The sequence below is a fragment of the Ostrinia nubilalis genome, chromosome 13 (assembly GCF_963855985.1).
Source record: "Ostrinia nubilalis chromosome 13, ilOstNubi1.1, whole genome shotgun sequence".
In the NCBI taxonomy this organism is placed as follows: Eukaryota; Metazoa; Arthropoda; class Insecta; order Lepidoptera; family Crambidae; genus Ostrinia; species Ostrinia nubilalis.
The window spans coordinates 9,296,141-9,323,806 of NC_087100.1; the positions used below are offsets into that span (position 1 = coordinate 9,296,141).

A 27,666-nucleotide genomic window follows, 5' to 3' on the forward strand; every position below is an offset into this window, starting at 1 on the left:
TTCATCGTCACAGAACTAGGTAGGTGGAGTATGTAAAATGTGAAAAAGGTAATTTTTCATACCTACACAAACTTACGTGTTTCAAAAATTTTATTTATTTCTGGTGAGGTATTTCAGCGGAATAAAAGTTTATGAAAAACCTTCTGAAAGTATGGAAATATTAATACTCTTGAAAACTAAAGCTCTTGAAAATACTAGACTTAGATAAAATTAATTTATGTATATGTATAAAGTAGCTTCGATGTGTGGAAGGGTTTCTTTCTCTGCATTTTTAACACGTTTTTATTAGGTCGTTTCGTTTTCTCTTCTTCTTTCGTACGAGTATAAGGTATTTAATACTGGGATTCGAGTAAAAGATAGTACTTTCTAGTAAAATATTTATTTTTAAATAAAGCAAAACATTAAGTATTTCCAACAAAATAATTTATCAACCATTTGTAGTCTGCATTGTCTTAAGTAATAGTGATGTACCTAGGTAGTGTACAAATATATTTACAAATAAAATAGTCCCTAAGTAATGTAACTTAAATTTTGATTAAAATAACATTATTTAAGCTTTAGGCTAAACAAAGCTTAATGAAAACAAGGATTTGTCTTGTTTCCCGATTTAACTTTAAAATTACGAGTTTCTTATAATTTAAACCTAATGAATAATTCTTTAACTTATATCTTATCAACTAGATCATCCATAAACTTCAATTTAAATCAATGGTGGCAATTCTCTAACATAATAATCATTTTTAGTTTATTTTATAGAATATTTCAATTAATTAGTTTGGTTTTATCCAATATAAATAACGTTCCTTTATCATGTTTTATTATTTATTAAATTATTTTTATGATGATGACTTTTCATAGTTTAGTGCAAAATCTAATAAGTGACTAGTAATTTATAAGATTCAAGGAATTGCAACCATTGTTTACATTTTAGTAACATAATTCTTAATTAACTTTGGATTCCATGGAGTTTAAAAATTATATTAGACATGAATCACAAGAATAATTCATAGAGATTTTAAAAATAATATAATATTTCACATGCATGGCCGTTTTCTTGTAGATGGACCGATTAAATTGTGTAGGTAATTAGTTAAGTAGTAGGTATGAGTAATCTGTCATTCGCTTTTGGAGATTTGTAGCCATCTAATTCAGAATGGTCGTGTTTTATTAAACGAATGTAACTTAACAAATAATTACAAGCCAGGAGGAACGCATTGCTGAAGTCTACGATGTATTAATAATTTTATGGCAAATGTTTGTTCATGATTACACGCACGTGCGCATCGTTCCGACTGGCGGTATGTGATATATTATACAATATAACTATACCTATTTGCGTGACCTAATTTAAAAGCTCACAAAAAAGCTATGCTCGTTCGTCATACTCGCGACGATAAAGTTTATATTTTTTTATCACTAGATCGGGGAATTACACAACACTACGAAACACTTTACGGTTGTCCTGGATAGTTTTGCCAGTCTGCACACGAAGGGTGAAGATGTGGGGGTATTGGTGCGTAGATTGGTGGTGGGCCGTGATGAGCTAAGCTGTGCGCAGAGTATCTGTTTTGAAGTTCGTGGTATTCGGGCATATTGCCTGGTTTTAAGTACTGGTCGAGTTCTGCGCCATCTGGCGGCCCGTCCGGCAGTAGAGCTGGTGAGATCTCCGGCATGCCAGCGAAGTCAATCTGGTCTCTGTCAGGAGAGGGCTCCCGTTTCAACCGGGTGCTGGTAGGGGGCGGCTTACGGCGCCGCGGCTGGTACTTATAGTCAGGGTACTCCCGTTTATGCTGAGTGCGCAGTTTGTCTGCTTCTTTGATGAACGGCAGTTTTTGCTCTTCACTCAGACCTCTGTGGAAGAAACATTTTGAAATTAGAATAGAAAAAATCTCATTTTATTTATTCTTCCACTATTACAAGTAAAATCTAAGACCTAAATCGTTTCGACCGGAAATTAAAGTCAGGACTACGCTTGCGCCCTATTTGATTTTAATCTAGCTTATAAACCATTGGGTGTAGTTTGAAAAAGTATTCGGTTTTGGGACGCCCCGTCTAGGCCGACCGCCAGGGTAGCGATAACATCGGCTAGACTATTTCCACATTTCATTTCTCATCGTTAATTAGCTAGCATCCATTTTTAGTGACAATTAAGTCTGAAAATATGTTTTTCGTTGCCTAATATGAAATTAAAAAGTAAATGCAAATAAATAAACACCATAATCAAAGTTTTGTAATTTGGTAAACCGATTTTTTTATTAAGATACTAATCGTATAATATAATACGTCTATAATACATTTATTGTAGAGATCCTGACTTGTGTGTATACGTGTATAGGATTATCTTAGTGTTGTAGAAAAACACATGTTATTAGTTGCTCACTGAGTCGGCTAGGCATAAAAAATAGGATCAGATTTTTGTTTTTGTTAAGTATTTACTGAGAGATGTTGGATGGAGATAATTTTTACGAGATGATCAGTGACCGTAACGCAGATGTCTGCGCCAGTTACTCACTGTTATAATTAGTTATATTTTAGACATCTTAGACATTTTATTTCGTCTGTTTGCGTCTTTGGAATTGTTGTAGAGTTGCTGTGATTAAGTTTGTAAAAACTATACTAATTTCATCACTGCAACTCCACTAAATTAGCTCTACCGTAGAGCTGGTAGAAAGCCCCAATCAATTAATAAGTAAATACGAGACTTAAGATACTAAATGATTAAGTATTTGAGTTGCACAAGGTTGAGCTAGAACGCTATCAATGCATTTTCCTGACAAAAAAAAGGAATCTTTTTTTCACACATTTTGTTACACACTTTTTAAAATGTATGATTCTGCCTTCCTATAATTTGCCAACTGCATAGCGAACCAAAAAAGATAGAGAAAATTTATTATTTCCTTTATATTCTTAAAAAATCCTAAATTATGGGTATTTGCTAATCTCCACCGAGTCGATGGCGCTGCGCGTGCGCTGACAGTAGAGAGGCCGGCAGATCAAAACACCAATCAGGGTCTCTTGACCGAGTGTTTTCTTAGATGATTCAAGCGTTTGACCCGCATAGCCGTGTCAGTCTGGTGTCATAGCGGGTGGCGCGTGGGTGGCCTGCATCAAGGTGTTTTAGACCATTTTAGGGTTCCTTAATAAAGTAACCAAAATTGTTACATTCGTGTTCTTTAAGTCCTTAAGTCCAAGTAGATCCGCCTGGATGTACATATAAATGTTCATTAAGCTCATAAGTTGCGAAATAAACAACTGAAAATTTTGTAATCAATGGTCAACCGACTTGTAAAAATCATTATAATACGAGTAGGTATTACCTTAAAAACAAACAGAGGTACATAAAAGTAGGAACTAGTATAAGAAAATGTTTCGTAGTCATTATATTTTTATTAGCAAGACATGACATCGATTCATGTAGGTACCTACATTGTTATGTTGGGTAGATGCGACAGCGGAACCTTATGCTGCAAATGTCGTTGTAGCATGCGTCTCTACATTCTCTTTTATGCATTTTTACAACTGAAACATACTCAGTGGTGTTATAGCATTCCTTCTGAATATTAAGAGTGTCGGTGCATATTGCATAGGCATCTTTGTATTTATAGAAAAATCTGCCGATACCAAGAATGAGTTTCACTCTACAATTTTGATTTTCTGTCCGGCTGATCCGAATTGCTTCTCCAAAGACAGTTAGAGATGTTATCGTGTCGGTTAGCGGCGATAGCATTTTAATGAGTAAACAATCGATGCACGCGCTCGGTTGGGCGCCGCACGCGCATCCCCCCTCCCCCCTGATACTTTCTCGGTCCTCTAGATCTGGGGTGATTTGACATCAAACGTCTCATCATGATTGGAAGAGATTTGCTAAGAGATTAGCAAGCTTTACCCTGATTGTGGTGAGTAATGCCGATAAAATTTTACGGTCCTCTCCAGGAACTTTCATTGAAGTCAATGTAGAGATGCATAAAATGGATGCAATGGATAAAAATTCTTATGTTTTAATCATTCCTTCGTAATACTTTACAAAGCCAGCAATTCTGCTCATCACCTCAGAGATGTGAGTAGCAAGTATGGTCCCCGTATGAACGAACGGTTTCTAACAGTTCCTTGTTTTGCTGGAACTAATTAAGTCTCTTCTACAGTGCGGGTCAAGGATATCTGCCCATCACCTGTTCAAACACATTCTCGTGAGTCTTACTTACTTCCACATGCTGCCGAGCGACTTGCTGAGCTCTGCGTTGTGCAGTGCCGGCCGCTGCTCAGAGAGGCGCCTGCGCATGGCCTGAGCGAACACCATGAAGGCATTCATAGGCCGCTTCACGTGCGCGCGCCGCATGCAGCCGCCGCCTCTGTGAATGAAGGTACATCGGTTACTATCACTGTAGTAAGCTCGAAGACGTATCCTAACTTAACACAATACGCAACAACAGACGTAATTTATAGAGCAAGATAAGTGTAGGTGTTCGTTTCAGCTATATGACGTCCATTGCTGGACAAAAGGATTCAACTACGATCAGTCTTGCGTTGCTAGCATACATATACATCCCGCGACCTTTACCAGATCGTCAGTCCACCTAGTGGGAGTAAAACCCTATTTATATTCAAAATTTTGATTACATTGGTTGAACCTAACTATTGGTACAGTAGCAGGTACTGTTATTCTGTGGTACTGGTATTTATTGATATTTTATCAAATCCGCCTTTAGGATCTTAACATAAATAAATAATAATTTCAACACATTTGTTAACTTTTAGGCATTGATAAATAATTAATGTGAGTTTCAATTTGAAGTCGAACACGAGGGCACTTATCCGCGGCGGCACGCATTGAGCACAAAAGCTATAAATAGCTGAGGCTTAGACCCGGATTCGAACAAAAAGCTGATGTTGACATAAACAATATGAAATGCGCACTTGAGCCGGCACCGGCTCTCCTCAAATTGGTTTAGCTTTCGGCGCGCGCCCGATAATTACTAGGTAACCAAAACCATCAAGTGACGACTACAATAAAGAAAATAAATTACGACTAACCCTTTGCGTGCTGTATACTGCGCCCGCGCATGTAAACTTGTAAACAGCCGAGTGGCGCGGCCTCACGTCATTTTACGCTCGTAAACATCTCTCATTTTATCGCTCTTTTTATTTTCTAACGCGTTCGGGTTTCCTCGCGATCTGAATGCTGACAATAAATTATACTTTTTCGAACACTGACACGCCACTAAAAGTCGATCGATTTCTAACGGATTACTCTCGGGAAGCAATATGAGCACGAATAATTACCTACTGCTTCGGGGAACCGACGCGGTTTCCTTGTTTATTGGAATCATTTCTAGCAACAACGATTATTAGTTGGTATATTATGTTAGGTGAATGTTTCATGCTAACTAGGTTCTTTGCCAAGAAAATTATGTTACCGAAGGGACAAGATAGAATTAAGTTTAAATTGCTTATTCTCCCTATGATGTCTTTAAATCTACCTTTGACTCTACTTTTGTAAAGTTATATGGGAGCTACAATTAGTGCTATAGCATAAAATAGAATAAAAGCAAATAAAGTTTTCCTCAGCCTGGAATAATGTAGGAGTAAAAAATAATCTCATGCAGGCTACCTAAGGCGGTAACGTAGGAAAGTGCTGAATTTTCCCTTGACCTACCCAAGTAACATTTTACTCCATTTAAGAGTTCAATAGTCGTTCACATGTACTCCACAAGCTGTGTATGTCAGCTGTATACGAGCTGTATAGCTTGCTATAATGCTTTTATAGAACCAGTTTGGGCACAAATTAGACAGCTTTAAGTTCACTAAGGCTGTACATTAGCAGTATAATAGCATTACAATAGCAGTTTAAGTAGTAACATCGTACTTAAGGCTGACTTACGGCACTATATGGGACGCAGTGTGAACCATACAACGTACGTGAGGACAATAAAGAGTAACAAGTGGCTAAATGCACAGCTTTCAAAGTTATAAAGTCCGACAAAAGTACTCCAATGCTACCTAAAGTTCACGTGTGTCTTAAATTATTTCCACATTTTAATATTAGTTTGGTATTTGTACGTGAGTGCCAAGAGGGAAACAACTCGGGCGGATAATCATTTATGCAAATAATAACACGGGTTTTAAATACTTAATAATGTTAATGCCATTGGGAATGCAACTTTATCGTGAAATGTATACATATTTACAGCTAAAATATTTACGCGCCTCTGTAAAAACGCGATATTAATTTTAAAATATTTAAAACTGGCTGAGAGGAAATCTACAATTTTCAGTTTTTGATATTGGATTGGCATTATAATTATATTACGGTAATTAATTATAACATGAAACTAAAACTCAATCGCTCTATCTGCGAATTTTGTGATAAATCTGCATTAATTTTGGAGATTTATTTGGTAAATATTTTAGGTTATGTAGAACAAAATGGTGGAAATGAAATACGGCTATGTGAACTGTTATAACTCCAATTTAATGCGGTGAGCGTATATTAGGTTCACATGTGTTCTGTTAGAATGCTGTTATCTATATGAAGTTCCACATTTGTACCACTACAGCGCTAATGTCTATAAATTTATTCTAATGTGAACTTATGTACAGCTTTAAGATGTACCTAGTTCAGGTCAATTGTGTATCTTTAATTCTTTCAAATACTGAAATTTTAGAGATCCGCAATAAAAATTATTAATGTCCGTTAAATCGCCTAGCCCAGGTACTAATAGTCAAGTATGAATACCTAAAGCATCAGACGGTAGTGTTCTCGGTTTAAATTCGTTTATTATGCTTGATAATTTATTCAAAGCGGAATAAGGAATACGATTTTCAATAGCCCATGTTCTTATTTTTTTTTTGCGAAAGGTTAAAATATAATTGTCCAAATCAAAATGGTATTCACTATCACAAGAACTGCAATCATCACACTCTGATATCTGGTATATTTTGAAGGGAAATTTCAGGTTCAGGCATAATATTTTCCTCTGCATCATGTACAGAACCACCATGAACAACTAAAAACAGGCTTGGGGAAATGTGTAATAGAATATCACATTCACATTCGTGTTCAGCTTAAAGCAAATAAGAGTAGTACTTGTGGACAAATAAACTACTATTGATGTTAATGGACAACACATATAGTCCTTTTAACAGCCTACAGTGTTCATGCGAACCATTGAAACACTTTTGTACAGATAGTAAAAAAAGGTTATTTTAATTATCACAAACAAGTCCTACTACAGCTACTAGCTGTATAACAGTCTAAAACAAGTAAACATAACAGCCTTTGGCTTTATAAATGACCACGTGTGTTCTATTAAAATGCTAGCTCTATAACATCGTACAAGTAGGCCGTTAAACAGCGGTTGCCGTATCTCTACCCTCCTATAATGCTCTTAGTCAGATGGCTGACTAAAGGATAGTTGTTAGAGTATTATAACACCAACAATCATATAAAAGTATAACTCTACACTAGTCTACACTCCTATAAGTCCCTTAGACAGGTATAGGTGTAATTAATTGCAATAATACAGCTTATACATCACGAGTGAACTGTACTAATGCTTTAAGTACACATTGGAACTAAATGTGAACTCTTAAATGGAGTAAAATGTTACTTGGGTATGATTTTAATATTTCTTTTTACATACCTAATATTGAATCTTACATTCATAATGCACTTTAAAAACCTAAAAGTTCCATAAATATCTTCTTAATATTATCTGCCTAGCTAACAATTACCGCTGTAATTATCGCTGGATCAAAACGTTTTAGAGCGTTCGTGGAGTGTAGTTTTTATGAGCGCCAGAGGATAAGCAGGGACCTACCGCCGCGGCCATCTGCTTAGTAACTCTCTGACAATCGCACAAGAGCGTACGAAGAGTATGGACAACGGCACATCAACCTAACCAAAGTGGTTTATTCAGTTGTAATAGAGGCTACTTTGCTACAAAAATGTATACTGTTGTCGACTGTACCATATCATGTAGATTGTAGAAGCACCAACATGTGACTATTATACTTATAGCTTGATGATTTATGGATCTGCGATTGTACAACTATATTTCATGCTGTCTGTCTAGCGCGTCATATAAATTACTACTTTGAAATTAACAAATCAAAATTAAAATGAATATGTTTATAAAAATAAGAAATACTTAAAACATCATTATCATTTTAATGTCATAAAATTAAGCACACATTATTTTTTATAATGTAGAGTTACCTAATATCTTATTCTATAGGTAATCATTCATCAGTCTAAAGAAAACTAACCAATCTCCAATTGAAAATAACTGACAAGCTATTAATATTATAGGTATTTTAACACAAAAACTTTATAGTTTGTCGTAGTTTTATGGTTTTCTGCCCCAATTTAAGTCTCGAATAGAAAGGGGAGGGTGGGAAATATTATAGAGATATTTTAAGGCAGAGTTATATTAAGAAGTTAACTGTGATTGATAGCTCTACAATTTTTTAAGTAATAACTTCTTACTCAGTAAGATATTTAATGATTAGTTTATTTATTGACTTCCTTCAATTTATTGGTGAAAAATGTTCTGAATATTACAAACTCTACAATCCAGCTATTAATAACTAGATACGAGTAGACTCTACATTATTAAAATTGACACCTCAACTATTTTCAGCACTAAGAAGCAGGCTTTTATACCTAACTTCAATAAATCGTCTACAATTCGTGATGAATTGTACAACATGGCTACTACTTGTATTCTTTGTTTCTAACGTCACGTACGAAATAGAGACGGGAGCGTACTTATTGGTGCTAAACAATTTGGGCCTACAAACGTTCGGGCCTTTGTTATGGTAGCCTCAGCAATACAATTTTCGTCAGTAGGTATAATAATACCAGGAACTATTAATATGTGATGGATAGTTATAAACAAAGGTAGGGTTACATAATGTGTGTAACTATTGTACTATGCCTACCTACTTGTTGTTGTCGAAATAATTTTGACCGTATTAATTATTACTTTTAACTACTGCGAGTGCGACGTAATGTCTAATTATATATATAGTAAATATCCATATACTATGCTACTGACTAACTTAACATTTCAATATACAGCACACCTACTTACTTAGTGCACAGAAACGGCAAAATATTACACAAATATTTTTTGCATATGAGCTTGATGGGAATTCTGCATTGTTAACATCTAGGTATTTACCTAAAGTAATCTAAAGTGTAAATTGATCGGCTAATCTTCACTAGCAGAATTTGTCTAATGACAATAAGTTATTAGCCTGCTGATTCTACCAATTTAAGAGTGCAACCTAAAGAAGCTATCCACAATTGGCTGAGGAAGTCATTAACCGTTGTTAATGTGAAAGTTCACTAGCATAATTTGCTAAATGACAATAAGTTAGCTTGATTGCAAACCATAAGATGCTGGTTCTACCGATTTAAGAAGTGCAACCTAGAGAAGATTCACAATGGCCAGGCCGTTGGCTGAGGAAGTCATAAACCGGTGGAGTGTCGCGAGCCCGCCCACGCTATTTCTGCCTGTGATGCGCCGGCGCAGCCCGCGGGATAACTACGCATAAATTAGACAACGAACATTACGCAGACAGCTTGCGGTAAAAGTGATCCAGTTTTCATGTCGCAAATAGTTAACTGTCAGTGCTATTTAGGGACTACAAGTTAACAAATTAAGTTCGGTGTTTTACGCACCTTTACACGAAAAGTCATAAGTGACTTTTGTTTGCTTTAAAGTTTACTTTTATGTTTGGCAAAACACTTTAGTTGCTATAAACTAGTGTTGTCATGTCAACCACTTGTATTACAACTGCAAAAACTACTGTAAGTTAATCTAAGTGGAATTATACAGGGAGAACTTAGCACTGTTAGCATTAAGACCTTATAAAGAAAGCTCTGAGTAGTTGCTGAAAAAATACCTACATTAGGTAAATCAGTTTGTTTATCTTTGGAAATTTTGTAGTAACAGAAGAAAAAATCGTTCAATTTACGGTATTTTTATCCGACTGCGCCAGAAGGAAAGTTATGTTTTTTTTCTTCTGTCCCTCGCTACTGAAAGCTGAACACTCTAAACATGTCGGTTATCTCAGGACATGCACGACGGCTATAAACAATTAATGACTCTGTAAAACTCGTGTACACAAATGGGGGACATAAGCAGTAGCTGATTTTAATATCCATGTTAAAAGATAACTAACATACCACTTAACAATCATTAAAAAGCATTTAATCATTTTATTTCATTCATTATTTTCATGTTTACAGTAAATAAGTAGGTAGGTACCTACAGTTATTAAAATTATGTAAGTTATTCAAGTGTTTATTGATAAATGATAGATATCGACGTAAACCAATCAAATTATTACGAATGGTAGTTATAATATGATCAAATGCAGTAAGTTTTTATATGGGATCAAACGGATGCAAATGTGCACAAAATACATTTATGCACATAGGGTAGGTAGGTACCTACAAAAGGTAAAATTAATGCCATATGGCAACTCTCCCTGTCAGCCTTTGGGTCAAACAGAATTAAGACTCATCGTCTCTAAATTCATCCTAAAACCTAAGTTACTGATGGAGTACTTTTATCTAAGAGTCCCGAGTCTATTCACCTATCATAATTAGTTGTAATTTCAATCACTGTTCTAAGTGACACCGACTAAAATACCTTTAGTGTCACCCCTATAAATTACATATTATAACCTTTAACAAAACAAATGACAGATAAAGATCACCTGGTCATAGCTTTCATGGGAAAATAGGGTCTGAATGGGGAATTACCACTCACTAAATCACCCCTGTGCAACCTTATCGTGTTTTGGAATTCCCATAATCGGGAAAGGGAAAATTTTCTCACAGACTCATGTTTACTTTGCGAATTAAGTGCGTTAAAATGGTGAAACCTTGTGTGAAACTCTATTATAAGATGCGGAAATTCTAGCTTAACTGTCTTATATTTATTTTGAACAAATGTTTTATTCTTTTAAGCTCATAAGTATTCTTTGTTAATTATCAAATTCAAACAAACATTGGCATCTAATTAATTCAGATTCTGCTCTACTAACTTCCTCTGCCCTTATTTATAAACTGTCTGTAACTTATTTTATTTGTAAGTCCTGTATTCGTCTCATCAGCCCCCTAACAAACATTAACATTAATAGGTATCTCACATAATAATGCAATAATTTTGCAATATAGGTAGGTAAATACAAGGCGTGGCCAATGGCAGATGTGCATAATAACATTATGTATTGATAAACTATCGTATTCTGCGAACGAGTGCGATTGGAAGCGTATCCCGGAAACTTAATAAGTATGTAAATATTTTGGTGGACATTATTATACCTAAGTATTCATTAAATTAAATCATTATGTACCTAAATTGTAAATGGATAAAGTTTCTTCTGTTTTTTTCCAAATTAACTTATCAAATGTATTTCATTAAATTCAAAACAGAAAGAATAGTAGTAGTAGTAGGCTTACTGACGATGAATTAGTTAATGCCCTAGCCATATAAAAATAATAAAACCTTGCTCCAGCCTGAAGTTCTAGAGGTCATAGATGTTTAATGTCTTCTTCCATCAGTACCTGACCATCGCAACATGTTCAAGTCTTCGTTTATAGCCGTTTCAATAAGTAATCAGTCCTTGACTCAGATTCTCAAGCGTTCAATTAGTAGCCGTGAAGGGTGGCGAGGCGCATGGGAACGCATCCAAGGCATCTGTGTCCACACTGCCACTGATAACACTTGATAATATGAAATATCGACGTAATGCGTAGGTATTACAGACATACTGGGGAAAACCTTGCTCCTTTGACTTAAGATGTATTTCAGGCTGAATGGAGACAACCTTCGCTGAAATGCGCAATCCATAATTATCTTTCAAATTGATATATCTATTCGCAATTTTATGTTATCATTTCTTTTGTAAACATCAGTTTTGTTGGGAAGTTAGCGATAGCTGACGCGCCTGGTATTTGTTATACATATCTTAATCAATATTTCGATAGGCAATAATTTATAAGTTCAGTACGATACAGTACGACGACCAATTGATTATTATATCATCGTATGAAACTCTACATTAAGCTCAAATACCAATTGAAGCTTTAACACTGTAGGAAATAAGTATGTATCATTTGGTATTTTGTAATTATACCAATTTTGGGAGAGGCCTTTGTCCAGCAGTGGACGTTTCGGCTGAAACGAATGAAAGAAGTTTAAATCAATTAATTTATGAAAATAATTCGTAGCTTGCGTGAAAAGTTTCGTTTCTCTTTCCATTTGCTGCTTCGTTCGTCTTCGCTGCAAACACTTCATAACATAACTTTACGTATGTACCCATCGCGAATAACGTTTAGCGAGTAGATGCGTTGGAAATAAGTAGGCCTGGTAATGAACCGCGTGTTGGCCGCGCGCGTTACCGAGCGCCCGCTAACTGCTCACGCGCAGCCGAAGCCGCCCAGATTACGCTCTGTCAATATTTGGCTGGACCGGAGCGGGAAGCGTGGAATGCGCAAACGCTGATGTGCAATTAAAATACGACTTAGCTTGTACCTACTCCTCTAAAGTTAAGGTATCCGTCAGATATAGCATTTGGTATCCCAATCAAAAATATGTTTTTGGCTGTAATTCAGACTGAATATGAAGCTTATAACGATGCGATGGGAAACGGGAAATAATATTTTATGTATTTTCAAAATACATAAGCGGTCCGAGCGTTTATTATATTATTGTTTAATTAAATCAAGACAAGTAGAAAAGTACTTGGATTTTTTGCCGTTTTCTTCAGTGCCAAAGTATAGGCATTAGGCAGGCATGTCTCTATAGAAAGTGCCTACTACAAGTATGCATAATATAGCTACTTAGATAGGCTTTTGGTTCTAGTATTTATTTAACGCAAAAATCAAAGCTCTACATAGCCAATAAAAAATAGTGTTCAAAATAATTTTACGGCAGTAAATGATCAAACATTGCAGCCTAGATAATGTCAAAGTGCAACAGAAGTGGGGGTGCGAAGTGGCGCAAACAAACTGGGGTCTACCGGCACCTGTGTGCATGTTTGCACCCCCACTTAGGGCGCAGGCCACAATTGCAGAGCACACCACCACACGCGAGCAGGCGCGGAAGTCTTCATCTGCCGGCCCCTTTGAAGGGATTAGAATTGAAACTTCAATTGTTTGTTTCTTGTGGAATGTAGTTTTACTGATGGTGAGCTCCTTGTACAGTCAGCTTCAAATAGTTCGTGACAGCCAAACTGGGCAAAAAGTTGACAAGACAACCATATTCCGATTGTAACTAACACGTGTTGCAAACTTATTGGCTACTTTGGGTGCCACAAACTTTTTGACACTGATTGTACACACTTCAACAGACTAACGAAGTTTTAGCGAGCTTTATTTGTTAAATGGCAGTAAATATTTGGTCATGAAAAATAAGTTCAGTATTTCTTAAGAAAGTGACTAAGACGAAGGAAGGGTGGCTAAATGATGTCTGCTAATTGCATATCTACGTGATTCATGTTACTGAGTTGTAATGTAATATACTTATTAATTAGAAATTAATTAATTAGGTAGGTATTTATCTGACTAGATGTTAAAAATGATAACAGGAGTTCGTTTTGGGCAGCCTTCGGGAGTGGACGTGCGCAACACGTGCGCTCCAGACGGTCCGACCCTAAAAGGCACTTACAAAGCCCTATGGCGTTTGACGCCGACGCGACGGTGAAACCCAAATGTTCTAACAGTGAGAATTACCTGAAATCATAGTCGCGATTACCTATTAACATAGTCAGCTGTGTAAAAATTAGTGGTTATAGATCAATTTTTTGAGTGCGAAAAACTGTAGGTGAGAGAAAAAAGCTTCGAGTACACAGTGACCAGCACAGCGCCTAAGCTAAAAGCCTAGAAAACTAATCCTGCGAAACCCGGTGAGATCTTTCCTTATCTTTATTTCTTTCTTTTTAAATATTTGGTGTCAATTATCTTGTCAAAAGCACCAAAGCAAACGCATAATTATGATCTAGTATTTTCTTTTAAAAATATGTAACATAGATCGTATAGTTTGTCAAATGAATAGCTCTAATTTTGGTCCATAAACTTTACTTTTTTACTAATAATGTTGATACATACAGATTCTACATGTACTCTACATGTCTACAATATGTATTCTACTTCCTGCATGTCATTATCCTAGTAGGTATAAATAATAATTGATAGCAAAGAAAGATCCCTACAAAACTTTCACCAAACAAAAGACATCTATTGCACAAAATTTCAAAGCGCATACCAAGAAAGGTCAACATCTGGTCGCCATAAAAAGTTTCCAAAAGCAATAAAATTTAACTTCACTATTGTACCAACATTAGTAGATGGACACTTTAAACACATTTGCCACGAAATACACAAAAAAAAAATTGAAACAACAGAGATCCTTTGCTTTGCAAAAAAAAACTAATAGTTACATCTGCATGTCGTAAACCATTCAAAAGTACAACTCATACAAAAAAAGAGGTGGCCCGACTAACATTTTGTTGAAAGCAGGTAGTTATAATTCACTAACCCTCTAGTTATAAGCCCCTTTCTACAGCTAAAAAATGAAGGCATACACTTTCAAACTATCTGGCGATGGAAAATATCGACTTTGAGAAAGAGCTTACCAAATCAATGAACCTATGTATCCCAGACTTGATCAAAAAGCGGCCAGACAAGATCTTGTACATTTTACCGAGAGAAATATACCTAGCGGATGAAACAAGTGAATCACCAACCAAAGAGCAGACCAGGTACCTGGAAAATCATCAAAGAAATCTTGAACCTAAAAGAATCAGGATTTACTGCCATATTTACACATGCGTAGATAAATACTATCAGATAGAACATCAGCTTACCGCAATCGGAAAATTGAAAGAGTAACTGAACATAGTACAATTTTAAGAGACTTAAATGCACTGAGATGGTCAAGGAATTTTGCAAAGGGTCTTCATCATAGACAGAAGAGAGATACTCCGCCTAAGAAACTCATTTAATATTTAATTTAATTATTATAATAATAAAACTCAAAAACTGCAACCAAAACCATGCCATTGACCATTTAATGACGAAATCCTATAGGAACCACAAAATATTCAAATCGATTGCAGAAACTACGTATTCCAATAAGAAACTTCAGATCGCAAGCAGTTTAACCTACAGTGTACACATACAGCTCAACAAGCTCTGCTCTATAACCTTGTCGGAAAACGGATTTCAACCAGAAATTTTGAATCTAATAAGATTTTTTCAATGAGAATACATCCTTTCACCAAGAGCATAAAAACCTAATCCAACGAGGCAGTGAGCACTGTCTTTTGCCTCGAGAGGACAATATCATGGATATCTTGAAGATATCGGAAAATAATTTAAGTGCTAAAAGAAATTAAAATATCCACCGGAAAAAAATCCACGAAACAGTGAAGAAATAAAAACCTAATGGAAACGATGGAAGAAACCTAATGTAACAGTCACCCTGCATAAAGATCATTGAACTAAAAAGAAATCATATTAGATTACACCAAGGCGAACCGTTTAATGTTAGAAAAATATGAACGCGCTCCTAAAAATTCCGTTTTTAGTGACCCGCCGTCCGCTTACCGCATCAAGCCCTATACAAGAAACGAAAGAGAGAAGACTAAATTAACCCACCATAAAAAGAAATAAGAAAAGCAGCACAAGAAACACTAGATATGGAAAAATCATGTCAAAAGACAGCGAAAAGGACGACAAAAACCCAGAACCGCACATATCGATCGACGGAATAGTCAAAAGTGCAAACAAATCAAATAATCGAAGAGAGAAGAATTATTTAGCCCAAGACAAAATAAAAATAATAAGAAATATTCGACCCAGGGAAAACAGACAACAAAGAAGACGACAAAAACCCAAAACCACAGTTACCGCCGTAGTAATAATAAAAAAAAAAAAGTCAAGTTTTTCAGAGGTTGGGGATAAATGGAACTAAAATTTAAACATCTACTAGGTATCCAAGAAATAGAAAAGAGTGAATTCAATTATGACACAAAGAAATAAGAAATGAAGCATAAGAAATATCTGACCCGGAACATGTAAACAAAGAAGAAGACGTCAAAAACTCAGTAGGTACCTACCTAACACAGACCTCAGGAGAAAAATGAAGATAGCCTAGCAGCAGTACAAGAACCAAGACATCTCACCAAAGGCCAGACCGCCCGTCTCATCACAGAAACGCTCAGTCCTACCAACGATATCAAGAAAAGCAACATAAAATTGGAAAAACAATGAAGCTAGTCTTGTAGCAGTCAAACTAAGAAAAACCAAGCCGCCTCACCAAAAGCCAGACCGCCCATCTCATTGCATCAACGCTCAGTCCGACCAACGATATCAAGAAAAGAAGCATAAAATCGGAAGAACAATGAAGCTAGTCTTGTAGCAGTACAAGAACTAAGAATAACCAAGCCGTCTCACTAAAAGCCAGATTAAGCTAAAGAAAAGAAATACAAGAAATATTTTACCTGGAGGAATATAAAGGCAGAAAATAAGACGATACAATTGGGAGAACAATGAAGCTAGTCCAGCAGTAGTACGAGAACAAAGAATAAACAAGCCACCTCCCACACCAAAGGCTGGACCGCCCATCTCATCGCACCACGCGTTTAGTCCTTCCAACGACATTAAGAAAAGAAGTAGAAGAAATAATTAATCTGGAAGATACAGAGACGACAAAAACGTAGTACCGCAGACATCAAGAGAACTACGAGGCTAGTCTAGCAGCAGTATAATTATGAACCAAGAACAACCAAAGCCATCTCATCAAAGGCCAGACCGCCCATCTCATCGCATCAACGCTCAGTCCTATCAACGATAACCCGTCTTTACCTATTTTCCTAGACCAGGCTCAGGATGCATATCTACTTGGTTGTGGTCGACCGGTCGCGGTTTAAAAGACGCAGCGGCTAGTCGGCCGTCCTCTCCCATCCCAGAGCGTGTCTTTCCTTAAAATCGTGCCCCCTGGTATACCGGTTTGACCGGGACAGGCCTCGTCCTGGCTGGGTCGGCACTATCGTATCGTATCGTATCTAGATGTTAAAAATGATAACAAATTGTGAATTAAGTAACGATAAATTGAATGTACATAAGTAATTTTTTAGTTTGGTACCTAGGTATTTTAGTCTCTTTGTCAGTTCTTGAATAACATTGAATAATAGCGGCAACATTGGCCTGATTAAGATGTGTTCCTGTTCGTAGACCATACACGCGCACTCGCTAATTGTTTAGTAAATCATTAGGTACTGCTAGATGTTTAGTGCTTTTCCGTTCATTAAAATGTCCAGTTGCATAGGTAAATTACGAATTCTATTGAATAAACTAAAGCTTGAAATAAGGTAAATGTATAAATCTAGACGCCCAAGTTCAAGCAAAGGAACTGCAGGCTAGCCAGCGCCGAGTGTAATTATATTACACGAACCTACCTAAATAAGATGGGCTTCACGAGCTTTTAGTAGTTATCCTAAAATTTTGTAGTTTCAGTTACTTAGGTACGTGGAGTAAGACGAAGCGATCAAGAAATTGTATCAGTAGTCAATACCTAACCAATAAATATTGCTCCCATTGTATAGACTCTATACAGTGTGAGTCACGTTAAAGTGTACATATGAAAATAGATGAAATTAGACCTATTTTTATCGACAAAAAAGAGGTCAACATCTTTTTGAGATTTAAAAAAAATAAATTATAGAATTTTTTTTTCTTCTAATTACTTATTGTAAAGAAAACGTAATAACTTTTAAACTAAGCGGTATATCCTGATAAAATAAAAACAGTAATAATGCTAAATAACAGGCAATACTAAAAAAAAATACATAAAATACACAAAAAATGCCAAAAAATATTAAAAAAATATACTTTTTGAAAAAAATTTGCTTTTAAATTCGTGTTTTTTTTGGTATTTGATAAATTTCTCCAAAAAATGCCCGTATAAAAGGTGGTTTTTATTACTTTGTATTATTCTCTATCGTATTATCTTTGTAAAACCAAAAATCGCATATCTCTATCCCTATCACAACATTTGCTATGATCGTTTGAACAAAGGCCTGCCACAACATGATTCTCCGCTACCGGTAGAGACAATTTTAATCTTAACTAAAATGCTTATTTTACTTCGAAATCTTTTGTTTTTATTTGAAATCTAACTTGTCTTTATCAAAATTTCAAATCTAGAGCCATTTTCAGTTTCGTTGTTAACGAAGCGTTGAATGGCGCGCCCGGAGAGGCTTAGTTCAAACGATCATTGCAAACGTTGTGATAGGGATAGAGACGTCATGTGATTTTTGGTTTTACGAAGGTAATACGATAGAGAATAATACAAAGTAATAAAAACCACCGGTTATAGGGGCATTTTTTGGAGAAATTTATCAAATAACCAAAAAAACACGAATTTAACAGCAAATTTTTTTCAAAAAGTATCTTTTTTTATTTTTATTATTTGTTGGCCTTTCTTATATATTTTATGTATTTTTTTGGTATCGCCTGTTATTTAGCATTATTACTGTTTTTATTTTATCAGGATATACCGCTTAGTTTAAAAGTTATTACGTTTTCTTTACAATAAGTATTTGGAAGAAAAAAAAATCTATAAAAAATTAAAAAAAAAAATTTGACTTCTTTTTTGTCGATAAAAATAGGTCTAGTTTCATCTATTTTCATATGTACACTTTAACGTGACTCACACTGTATATACAGGAACTGACTTTATTAGGCCCGATTCGACCAAACTTTTATCCGAGAATAACTCCTGGTATAACTGGCACATTGTCAGTTTCAGTATGGGAAATATGTGAAAATGTCGAATAACTGACAATTTATTCTGAGATTAATATTTACTCTTGTTTTGTCGAATCCACCCTTAATAGATTAACGGTACCTTATGTAGCACTTTATTTAACCAAGTAGAAGACGGGATGAGGGTAAGCGGGGACACCCCTGGCAGGAGATAAGCACCCCACAATGAAAATGTTTGCTCAGCGTATCAGCAAACGCGGAAACAAATCCGTAAGAGGCAGGAAGAAGATAAAAATTGTCACACGAGCTCTACAAACCACGCCAAGTTTACAGCCGAGTCAACTCAAGCAAAAGGTGTGTAAAGTGTCTAATAATAACATTATTTGCAGCAGATAAGGTTATCAAACGAATTCACTTTTAACCGAAAGATTTCATGTCCTAACTTGAAGCTCATGGAATATTTACTTAGTTTATGACCTCGGCTGTTATTTTTTGATATGTACCTAATTCATTTTATGAATTTCTTAAGAACTACATATTTTGTTAATTAATTAGTGTAATAAATGCGATGTTTCAGAATTTAATGTAAAATTAATCTATAATTATTCATGATGAAAACTACAGGGAAATTCCTGAAAAGTTCAAATGAATAAAAATTCATTAAAAGTACTTCAGGCATTGTTAAAACAGTAGGTAGGTACGTAGGTGTATCTTAAATGACAATTTATATTATTATTTTCTCTAAGAAAATTGAACAAATGAAACTCGTTACAAATCATAAAATAACGCGTTCGATCGTAAAACTACCACGAGATACGAGAATGAATACCACGAACAGCATTGCTGGCTTCTCTCCTTCAAAGATGATGAGACGAGCCGACAAATGATACGGAATTAATGAACAAGGGACTGATAAGCGATAAGAAACGCATTGAGGCGGTGGATCAAGTGCCACCACTGACCCCAGGTCGGCCGCGACCGTTAAGCTATCGCAAACCATATTTATGTACCACTAATTATGGTATTTCCACGACGTGCTATAATGGATTCCAGTAAAATTCGTCTTCCGACATACTTATCGGTAGTAGGATAGTTCATAAATGATCGATATGATCCCGCAATGCTCGCAATGATAATGAAAAAAGGAGGCAATAAGAGATCTTGCCTTTTGTTGCCTTTAGACGAAAGTAGTTGGCATCACGTAGATTGTTTTTTACAAGTTGTTCCATTTCTGCATTCAAAACTACGTAAAATTGTACTAGTATGACTATTTCATCATGTTTTGTAAATAGATTAGTAATTAGTCAGTTCCAGTCAGTTCATTTTTCTTAAAATTTTATGATTTTCTATCAAAAATCTATCAGAACTCATGACAAGCTTTTAATTCTACACGCCCTAACTTTATGAGGCCCATCTTCTCAAACTCTACAATAAATTTTATATCTTAGTCAACATGTGATTTGGCAGTACAGAACAGAACAGCTTAAATATAAATTTTTCAATGTGATGGTATCGAAACGGCCAAGCTAAATACCTAATTTTGACTATAATAAGTGTAGAGTTTTTGAATAATAATGTCATGTATCTTAATTAAGCACTATGAAGAAATGGATGAACACAAATTTTAATGTAGAGTTATTAGATAAGTAAACAAATATTTACATAATTACATATTAATACCTAGAGGACAGAACTCATTATCTCACTTATAATAATGTATTACCATTTCTCGTAATTAATTTAGCAGATAAAAAGTTCGCATAATTACGAGTGGTGGATATTTTTTCTTATCAACAAATGAGTTCAAGTGAAACATTTATTATTCATAATTATTGTCAGTATTTAGTAGCATTGCTTATTTGTCATCATTGCGTATTGGCCATTAAGAGGCCCCGCCTATTTGTGCATCCATTAATTAACGATAGAAACGGCTAATCATGTTATTTTCTCATTAGTACTCTACTGCGATGTAATTTAAAGATAGATGTAATAGATAACATGTTTTGAACCAATCAATAATATGTACTTAGTGAGTATAGGCCCGAGAGCAGAGATGGCGAACCAATGACTCACATTTGAAAAATAAATATTTCCGTCGCAATCACTATGAAACTAATGAAATACCGGAAAATAAATTGTCAAGAGGAATTTGACTTACGGAAAACACGTGCGTTTCTGATACATAGCGTAAGTATCAGATGGAAAAAAAAAGCTTGCTGTGCCTGAAGAGCATCCTACTATGCTACTAATTCCTACTAAGTAGGATATTATAATGCGAAAGTTTGTATGAATGTTAGGATGTCATGATAAATGTAGTACCTATTCTCTTTCTTTCACGCAAAAACTACTGAACGCATTTTGTTGAAACTTTACAGTATTAGGGTACTTCTCATTTACACTCAAATTTGATGGTCACACAATAATAGTTCATAAACGGTATAAGTTAGAACAATAACTTTGAAATCAGATGATAAAATATCTATTTAGCTACATACAAAATAAATTTTATCGTAATAGAAGCAAAAATAATATGAAAAAATCACATGAAACGATAAAAAACGGGGTCATTTTTCGCGTTCTCATCGTGTCACACCTTCGGTTGCAATGAAACATTTGGTTACTGCATTCACAATTTTCATTCAATTTGTGTGTAGCATATACTAAAATCATCGTTATTAAATATACTTTCCACACAATAGTAAAAAAAAATATATTCTTATAATTATTTTGAATTGAGAAAGCGAAATACTCGTACGTTGGTCACACGATTTTAGGTACCTAAAATTTTGAGTAATAATACAAGATTGCCGTTAAACCGAACACCAGCAACCAATCACAGCGTTCTATTCGGTTAACGTCAGTCGCGCTTCGACCATTGGAGAGGTGAGATAAGTCGATCGTCGCTCCGCGAAAAAAATACGCAACTTTTTGTGATTATCCATAGACATACCGTCGCCGCGTCGCTTGCTTGAACAATATTTTCTACCACTCAAATTTAAACAATTTAAATGAAACTTTGCCATTGAAAACTTAACATGTTAGACTTATTTGTGTAGTATTTGACTTGAACCGTTAAATTCAAATTTAAGGATAATTCATAAAAAACTAAAATTTTCGTCACCTTCGTGGCATCACCTTCGTGGTGTTTTATACACGAAGGTGATTTTAGGCCACGAAAGTGATTTCTTGCTTTGGTTTATTTTAAAAGATAGTGACTGGTGTTCATGTTTTTATAATATTTTAATAACTAATAAATTATACGTGGTGCCTAAGTAGAGTTCAGTACATTAATAAAAAATGAGGGCCTCGTATTTTTGTTGTCTGTCTGTATGACTGTATGTTTGTCTGTATATGTGACTGTGTATCTGTTTGTAAGATAAATTTAATCTGAAGTTTGAGTTAAAAGTTGTACAACAAAAATACGAGGCCCTCTGGCCTAAATAAAAAATATATTTTTGTTGAGGGACTAATAATCAGTTAGAGTTCTTTTTATTGAGGTACTGATAATCCGTTTTTTGCTTCTTTAGCATTTCAGAATGCCACCAGTGTCACCCTTAAAACCAATTGCGTAGAATCTTGTAACTTAGTAGGTGACGTAATCGGTAAAATTTTATCTTGTATTTAAGTAGGTACCTATTTATATTATGTTATTGCTATTTATCTATGAAAATAAGACAAAATATATGTTTTATAAACACTTAAGAGTCATTTACAGTAGTAAAGTTTGAAAAAAATATTGCTGTGAAGTACAGAATCACTTTCGTGGCATCAAAAAATTCAAAACGTTAAAGCTTCCAAACGAGACTCACTATTTGACTGATTTACTGAGAATACAATCTTCACATCAAGCGCTACAATGTTTGTTTACAAAAAGTTGAAATAAGTTAGAAATTAAATTCGCCACGAAGGTGACGATGAGAACCGTGGCGATGAGAAGTAGACATTATTGTTTGTAACCCAGATTTACATAAATATGGCTATAATTTATGCCGATCTTTGACACTAAATTTCACGCGGGTGAAGCCGCGGCCAAAAGCTAGTACCTAATACCTATAAGTTTATAATTCTTGAATTTATGAAAAAATGGCTTTAGTTTTTGTAAAGTAGGAACCTACTTAAATCTGGGGGCACGGCAGTGCCCCCACCAAGTCGAGCAAAAAAGCGGCACAGCCGTACCATCCTTTTCTCGAAGCAATTCAGGCCATTTTCGACCGCCTGTAACTTCGTTGTGGATAAAACTAGAAGGCTGAATTTTCATTAGCTATGCAGGCATTGTAAAGACACGGTATATTTCAAATTTCATTCAATTTGAACCAGTAGTTTAAGAATTATAACGGGTCAAAGTTTCTTAATTTTGTCACTCACTGACTGACTGACTGACTCACCGATCATCAAAATTCTAAGGCACTTCTAGCAGACCTAGAAGCTTCAAATTTGGAATATAAGTAGTGTTTGGTGTATGAATCAAGGAAAAACTAAAATATTTGGGGGCACGGTAGTGCAACCGCTAAGTCTAGCAAAATTTTTCAATTTCGGTCCAGTTTTATAAATATTTAACTACTTACTTAAATAACTTTGTAATACCATATAAATATAAAGGCGCACGGTAGTGTCCCCGCCAAGTCGAGTAAAATATTTCAATTTTGGTCCAGTTTTCTAGATACATAACTGCTGTCTACAAAATACAAAAAGAAATGAGATCCCATCAAAAACAATACTTGTCAAAAAAACCAAGTCTCACAACTCAGTTGTTCTACGGTAAAAAGTTGTGAGATCCATGTAATACCAAGTCCAGGCCAGGAAATCTTTAACGTTTTACATAAATATATTGACTTGGCCATTGCATGAAAACACGTGTAAATTAAATTATTTAGTGCGATGGCCAAGTCAATAATTTATGTAAAACGTTAAAGATTTCCTGGCCTGGACTTGGTATTACTTGGATCTCACAACTTTTTACCGTAGAACAACTGAGTTGTGAGACTTGGTTTTTTTGACAAGTATTGTTTTTGATGGGATAAAATTGAGCTTGAGTAATTTGGAATCGTAATTTGTACTGGCTGTGATGGTACCTAATTTTTATGTTGACTTTACTAAGAGTAATAGAAACGGGATAGACTTTTTTTGTTATGGCTCAAGCCGTCGCGCGGCTTGTGCATTGTCAATGTGAAGTCCATAATGGCTTACCGAGGGCAACTTCAGGTTTTTAGTGAGTAGGCCCTTCTCTTCTGGCAGGGAGAACCCCACATAACCCACTAGCTGCCCCCGCGACTGGTGGGTATACTCGCACAAGTTTATGTATTTTCCTGACAGTAAAAAGTTTCCATTCAGAGAAGGCAAAAGCAAAGCCGCGGGTAAAGGAATATCTTCAACATCTGTTCTAATCCTATAGTCCACTCGAGATCTGTTTCCGGTATGAAACGAGCATTCGAAATTAAATCTTCATTAAAAATATCGAGTTTCTTTAAAAACGAAGAACAACTTTATACTAAGCAGTCTATAATATAACTTTAAAGTAAAAAAAGCTTTTGAGTAAAGAAGTAAAAAGAATGAGGCTGTAGTATTATTTTAATAAATATGTAGATCAAATCTGATGATTTGGGAAATATTAAATGCAAAAGAAGCTTTGAGAAGCTAAGAGAAGGTACGATCAATTTTACGTTTAAAAAGTTTTTTCATAATTAACTCTGAACCTAGAGTACTGAGAGACGAACGACGACCATGAAAACTTCACAATACTTAATAATAAAAGTTCCATTAAACACAGATTAAAATAATGAATGAAAAAAATGAACAGTTACGTCATGGAAACTAGGGTCTAGGTGTGACTTGTATGATGTTTCTGGTTTTATTAAAAATCTATCTAGGTAGGTAGTTGTAAGACATTGATTAAATACGATTAAGTTTCAGTACCCACGTAAAAGTTAGAGAGCCTTTTTTCGTGCAACCCAGTTGAAATACAAAAAATATTATCAACTTTACATAATGTATGCGGCGAACTCTACAAAGCTCGTTTCGTGAAAATTGTATATCTACTTGGGAATATCCGCAACAATGTTTCGATGGATTTCAGTATTGTATCAAATATAACATCGGAATAAATTAATAAAAATAATATTACATAAAAATCCCAGAGGAATTTATTGTGAATAAGAGTTAGGTCCTACTTATTGAAAAAATAAACTTTTAGTTTATGAAAATATTACTCGAAATAAAAGTTTAATTAACTAATTGCAATGGTTAATTAAATATGAGTTAGCTTAGTAGGTACTTATTCTAATTCGAGTCAATATAAAATATTGTAAATAGAAAATGGTCTGAGTAGTTATCTAGTTTTTTTTGTTTAGTTCTACGATTTTACACCCAAGAAAACCCAAAAGAACTTACTTGGAAGGCTGTGGAATGATGTTTTCATAATTGAAATTCCGCAGCAGTTTTCCGACAGCTTCATTAATTTCCAGCTTGTCGCATGGTCGGTCGTGCTCCTGGTCCCAGCTCATTGTGTACGAGGAACGAAAGCTTTCGCGGAGGCGCGTGCGGCCGACTCGCGCGCACTCACTATAAAGAGCCCTCTATGCTCCCGCGCATACTATAAAGTATTTAAACTCGTCAGAGGGAGCGCGCTGATACCACTCTTGTTTGTTTACCTATCGATTTATCAGATGTTATTTAAATGCACATTACGATATCAAAATGATTTGACAGTGGAAAATATGCACAGCTGAATTTAATTTACTGTGACACCAAATTAAGTTTCTTGTTTTAAGTTTTCATTACTTATTATTTTAATTAATTAACATTAAACTTGGGTAATCCTATAATGGGTACTTTCCTTGATTATTTACTGAATCATCGATGCCTAACCCGTTCTCAACTCAAATTAAATGTGCCTAGTAATTCTAAGTACCTAATTAGTAATTACCTACTTATTAAAAATTTCCTTTGTTCAAATTAACAGTGCTAATTAGAAACCATTAAGAATTGGTAATCCTAAATATTGTAACTACATATTATAATCGTAGTCTGGATTAAAATATCACATAGTAGAGTAGATAAGCCTTCTATTTTTTTAATGAAGTAAGTAATATGAAATACGTAATATTTCCTCTTTCAGAGAAGCTTACCTAAGTCTACTTCTACATTAGGCCTGAGATTATAAATGATAGGTAGGTATGTACTTCAAAAGGTAAAATTATATCGACAAAACATACAATATCCGCTGCAGCTTTGATAGAGTCGCACGACTTTTCCGAGTTTTCCCTCGCGCGGCAGTGGGCGGTGCGCGCGCGCAGGCGGCGCCGCCTCGCCTCGCCATTGGCGCGTGCGCCGGCCGCTGTGACGTCACGACGCCCGCTATCTCGTGCCTACAATCCGGTTCGCGGTAATAATTTAGCCGACGCTAATTTATTGAGATGTAATAAAGTCGGTTTTGGTTGTGTCGGTAGATTTTGACCGATTCAGATCGTATACGTATGCAAAATTAATAGGTATGAAGAACACTAATAGAAATTGGTAATAAAAGACAAAAAATAATTTCAAATGACTTTTATTTTTTGATGATGTTTGCCTACTCAAATCACAGATACCCAGAAAACACCTACCTACTTACTTAAAAGATTGGTGTTAATGTGGTTTTTGTCAGAAAAATTGACAGAGTCTATTGAAGTGAAATAACCGGATTAAGATCCAATGGATTGGAAGGTATTGTAAATGGTAGGTATTTTTAACATGTTACTTTCAACACCTAAATTCATTCAGTTCTAAAAGGTTTAAAAAATATTCCAATATAGGTACCTACACCAACTCTACCGCCTAAAAAATGAGTGAACGCTAATTGCATCCTACCAATAATATTGAAGAAATGTTTTGCCACCACACTTGATCACTTATTTTTATTAGATTTGAATGCAATTAGCGTGAAATCAAGCGAGCAAGCAATGAGCAAACAAATCTGCATTTTAAAAAACTTTATCAAAGGGTAAAGAAAGACCACGAGAGCGGCCGCGGCTTTGTTCAAACAAAAGAAAGCTCTTACAAAGGAAAACTCCTTGTTGTTCAAATTATCAGCAACTTCTCAAGTTATTTGTGGTTTGGTGTTGAAGGATTACAAACAATATTTTATACAATAAACGCTAATTATCTAACTACTATTGTCAGGTAAAAAGATAAGGCCTGGTAAGAAAGTAAGAGGTAGATAGTGATCCTAATTATTGTTTAATCCTGCCCTAATGACGTTTATGCTAATAATGCATGACTAATGCCTATTAAAATGGGTTCATGCTAATTCAAAGAACGCTTACTCAACAGTAACATTTTTTCGAAGTCGTTAAATAGTAAACCACCCAAAAAGTATTCTCATTTTATTATTTAAGTATTTGTATATAAAATTTTGTTTGTAATTCTCGCAGTTAAGTAGGTACCTATCAATAATTAATTACCTATTCAAAGAAAGATTTCAAAATAATATTTAACCAAACGTATCTATTTATTGAAACAACCTTTGCGTGTCCTGCCCGAGAATCGACTCTAGGAACTAAGTAAGTAGGTAAATTAGAAGCTTTTTATATTATCTCCATAAAGCATAAAGCCTTGAAATTTAAAGAATGGATGATTTATTTATGATCTACCTAATTATCAGGTAAATTTAGTTTACTTCATCTTTATTTCAGACGGGTAGAGCCTGGGAATAATACTTAGTCCTACTCGTATTATCTTTGTCCGAAATCAGATTCATCGACTTTTTAGTAAGATAAATACTTACTCGTAGTTTTAGTAGGATGTAATTTTGTTTGATTATCAAAATTCTATTTTTGAAAAATACAATTTTGTAAAAGTAAACATAATGTAATCTAAGGTGGCTATTTTATTGATTTGGGAAT

At 35.1% G+C, this 27,666-nt stretch overlaps 1 protein-coding gene across 1 annotated transcript; it reads right to left on the minus strand.

Annotated features, from left to right (window-relative positions):
* Positions 1-363: 363 nt before the first annotated feature.
* On the minus strand, positions 364-25,355 carry LOC135077634 (transcription factor Sox-9-A-like). Its single transcript, XM_063972190.1, has 3 exons — positions 25,175-25,355; positions 4,203-4,349; positions 364-1,851 (listed from the first exon to the last, which is right to left on the minus strand). The coding sequence occupies exons 1-3, from the start codon at positions 25,285-25,287 to the stop codon at positions 1,452-1,454; spliced, it is 660 nt and encodes a 219-aa protein (XP_063828260.1). The 5' UTR covers positions 25,288-25,355; the 3' UTR covers positions 364-1,451.
* Between the last annotated feature and the right edge of the window lie 2,311 nt (positions 25,356-27,666).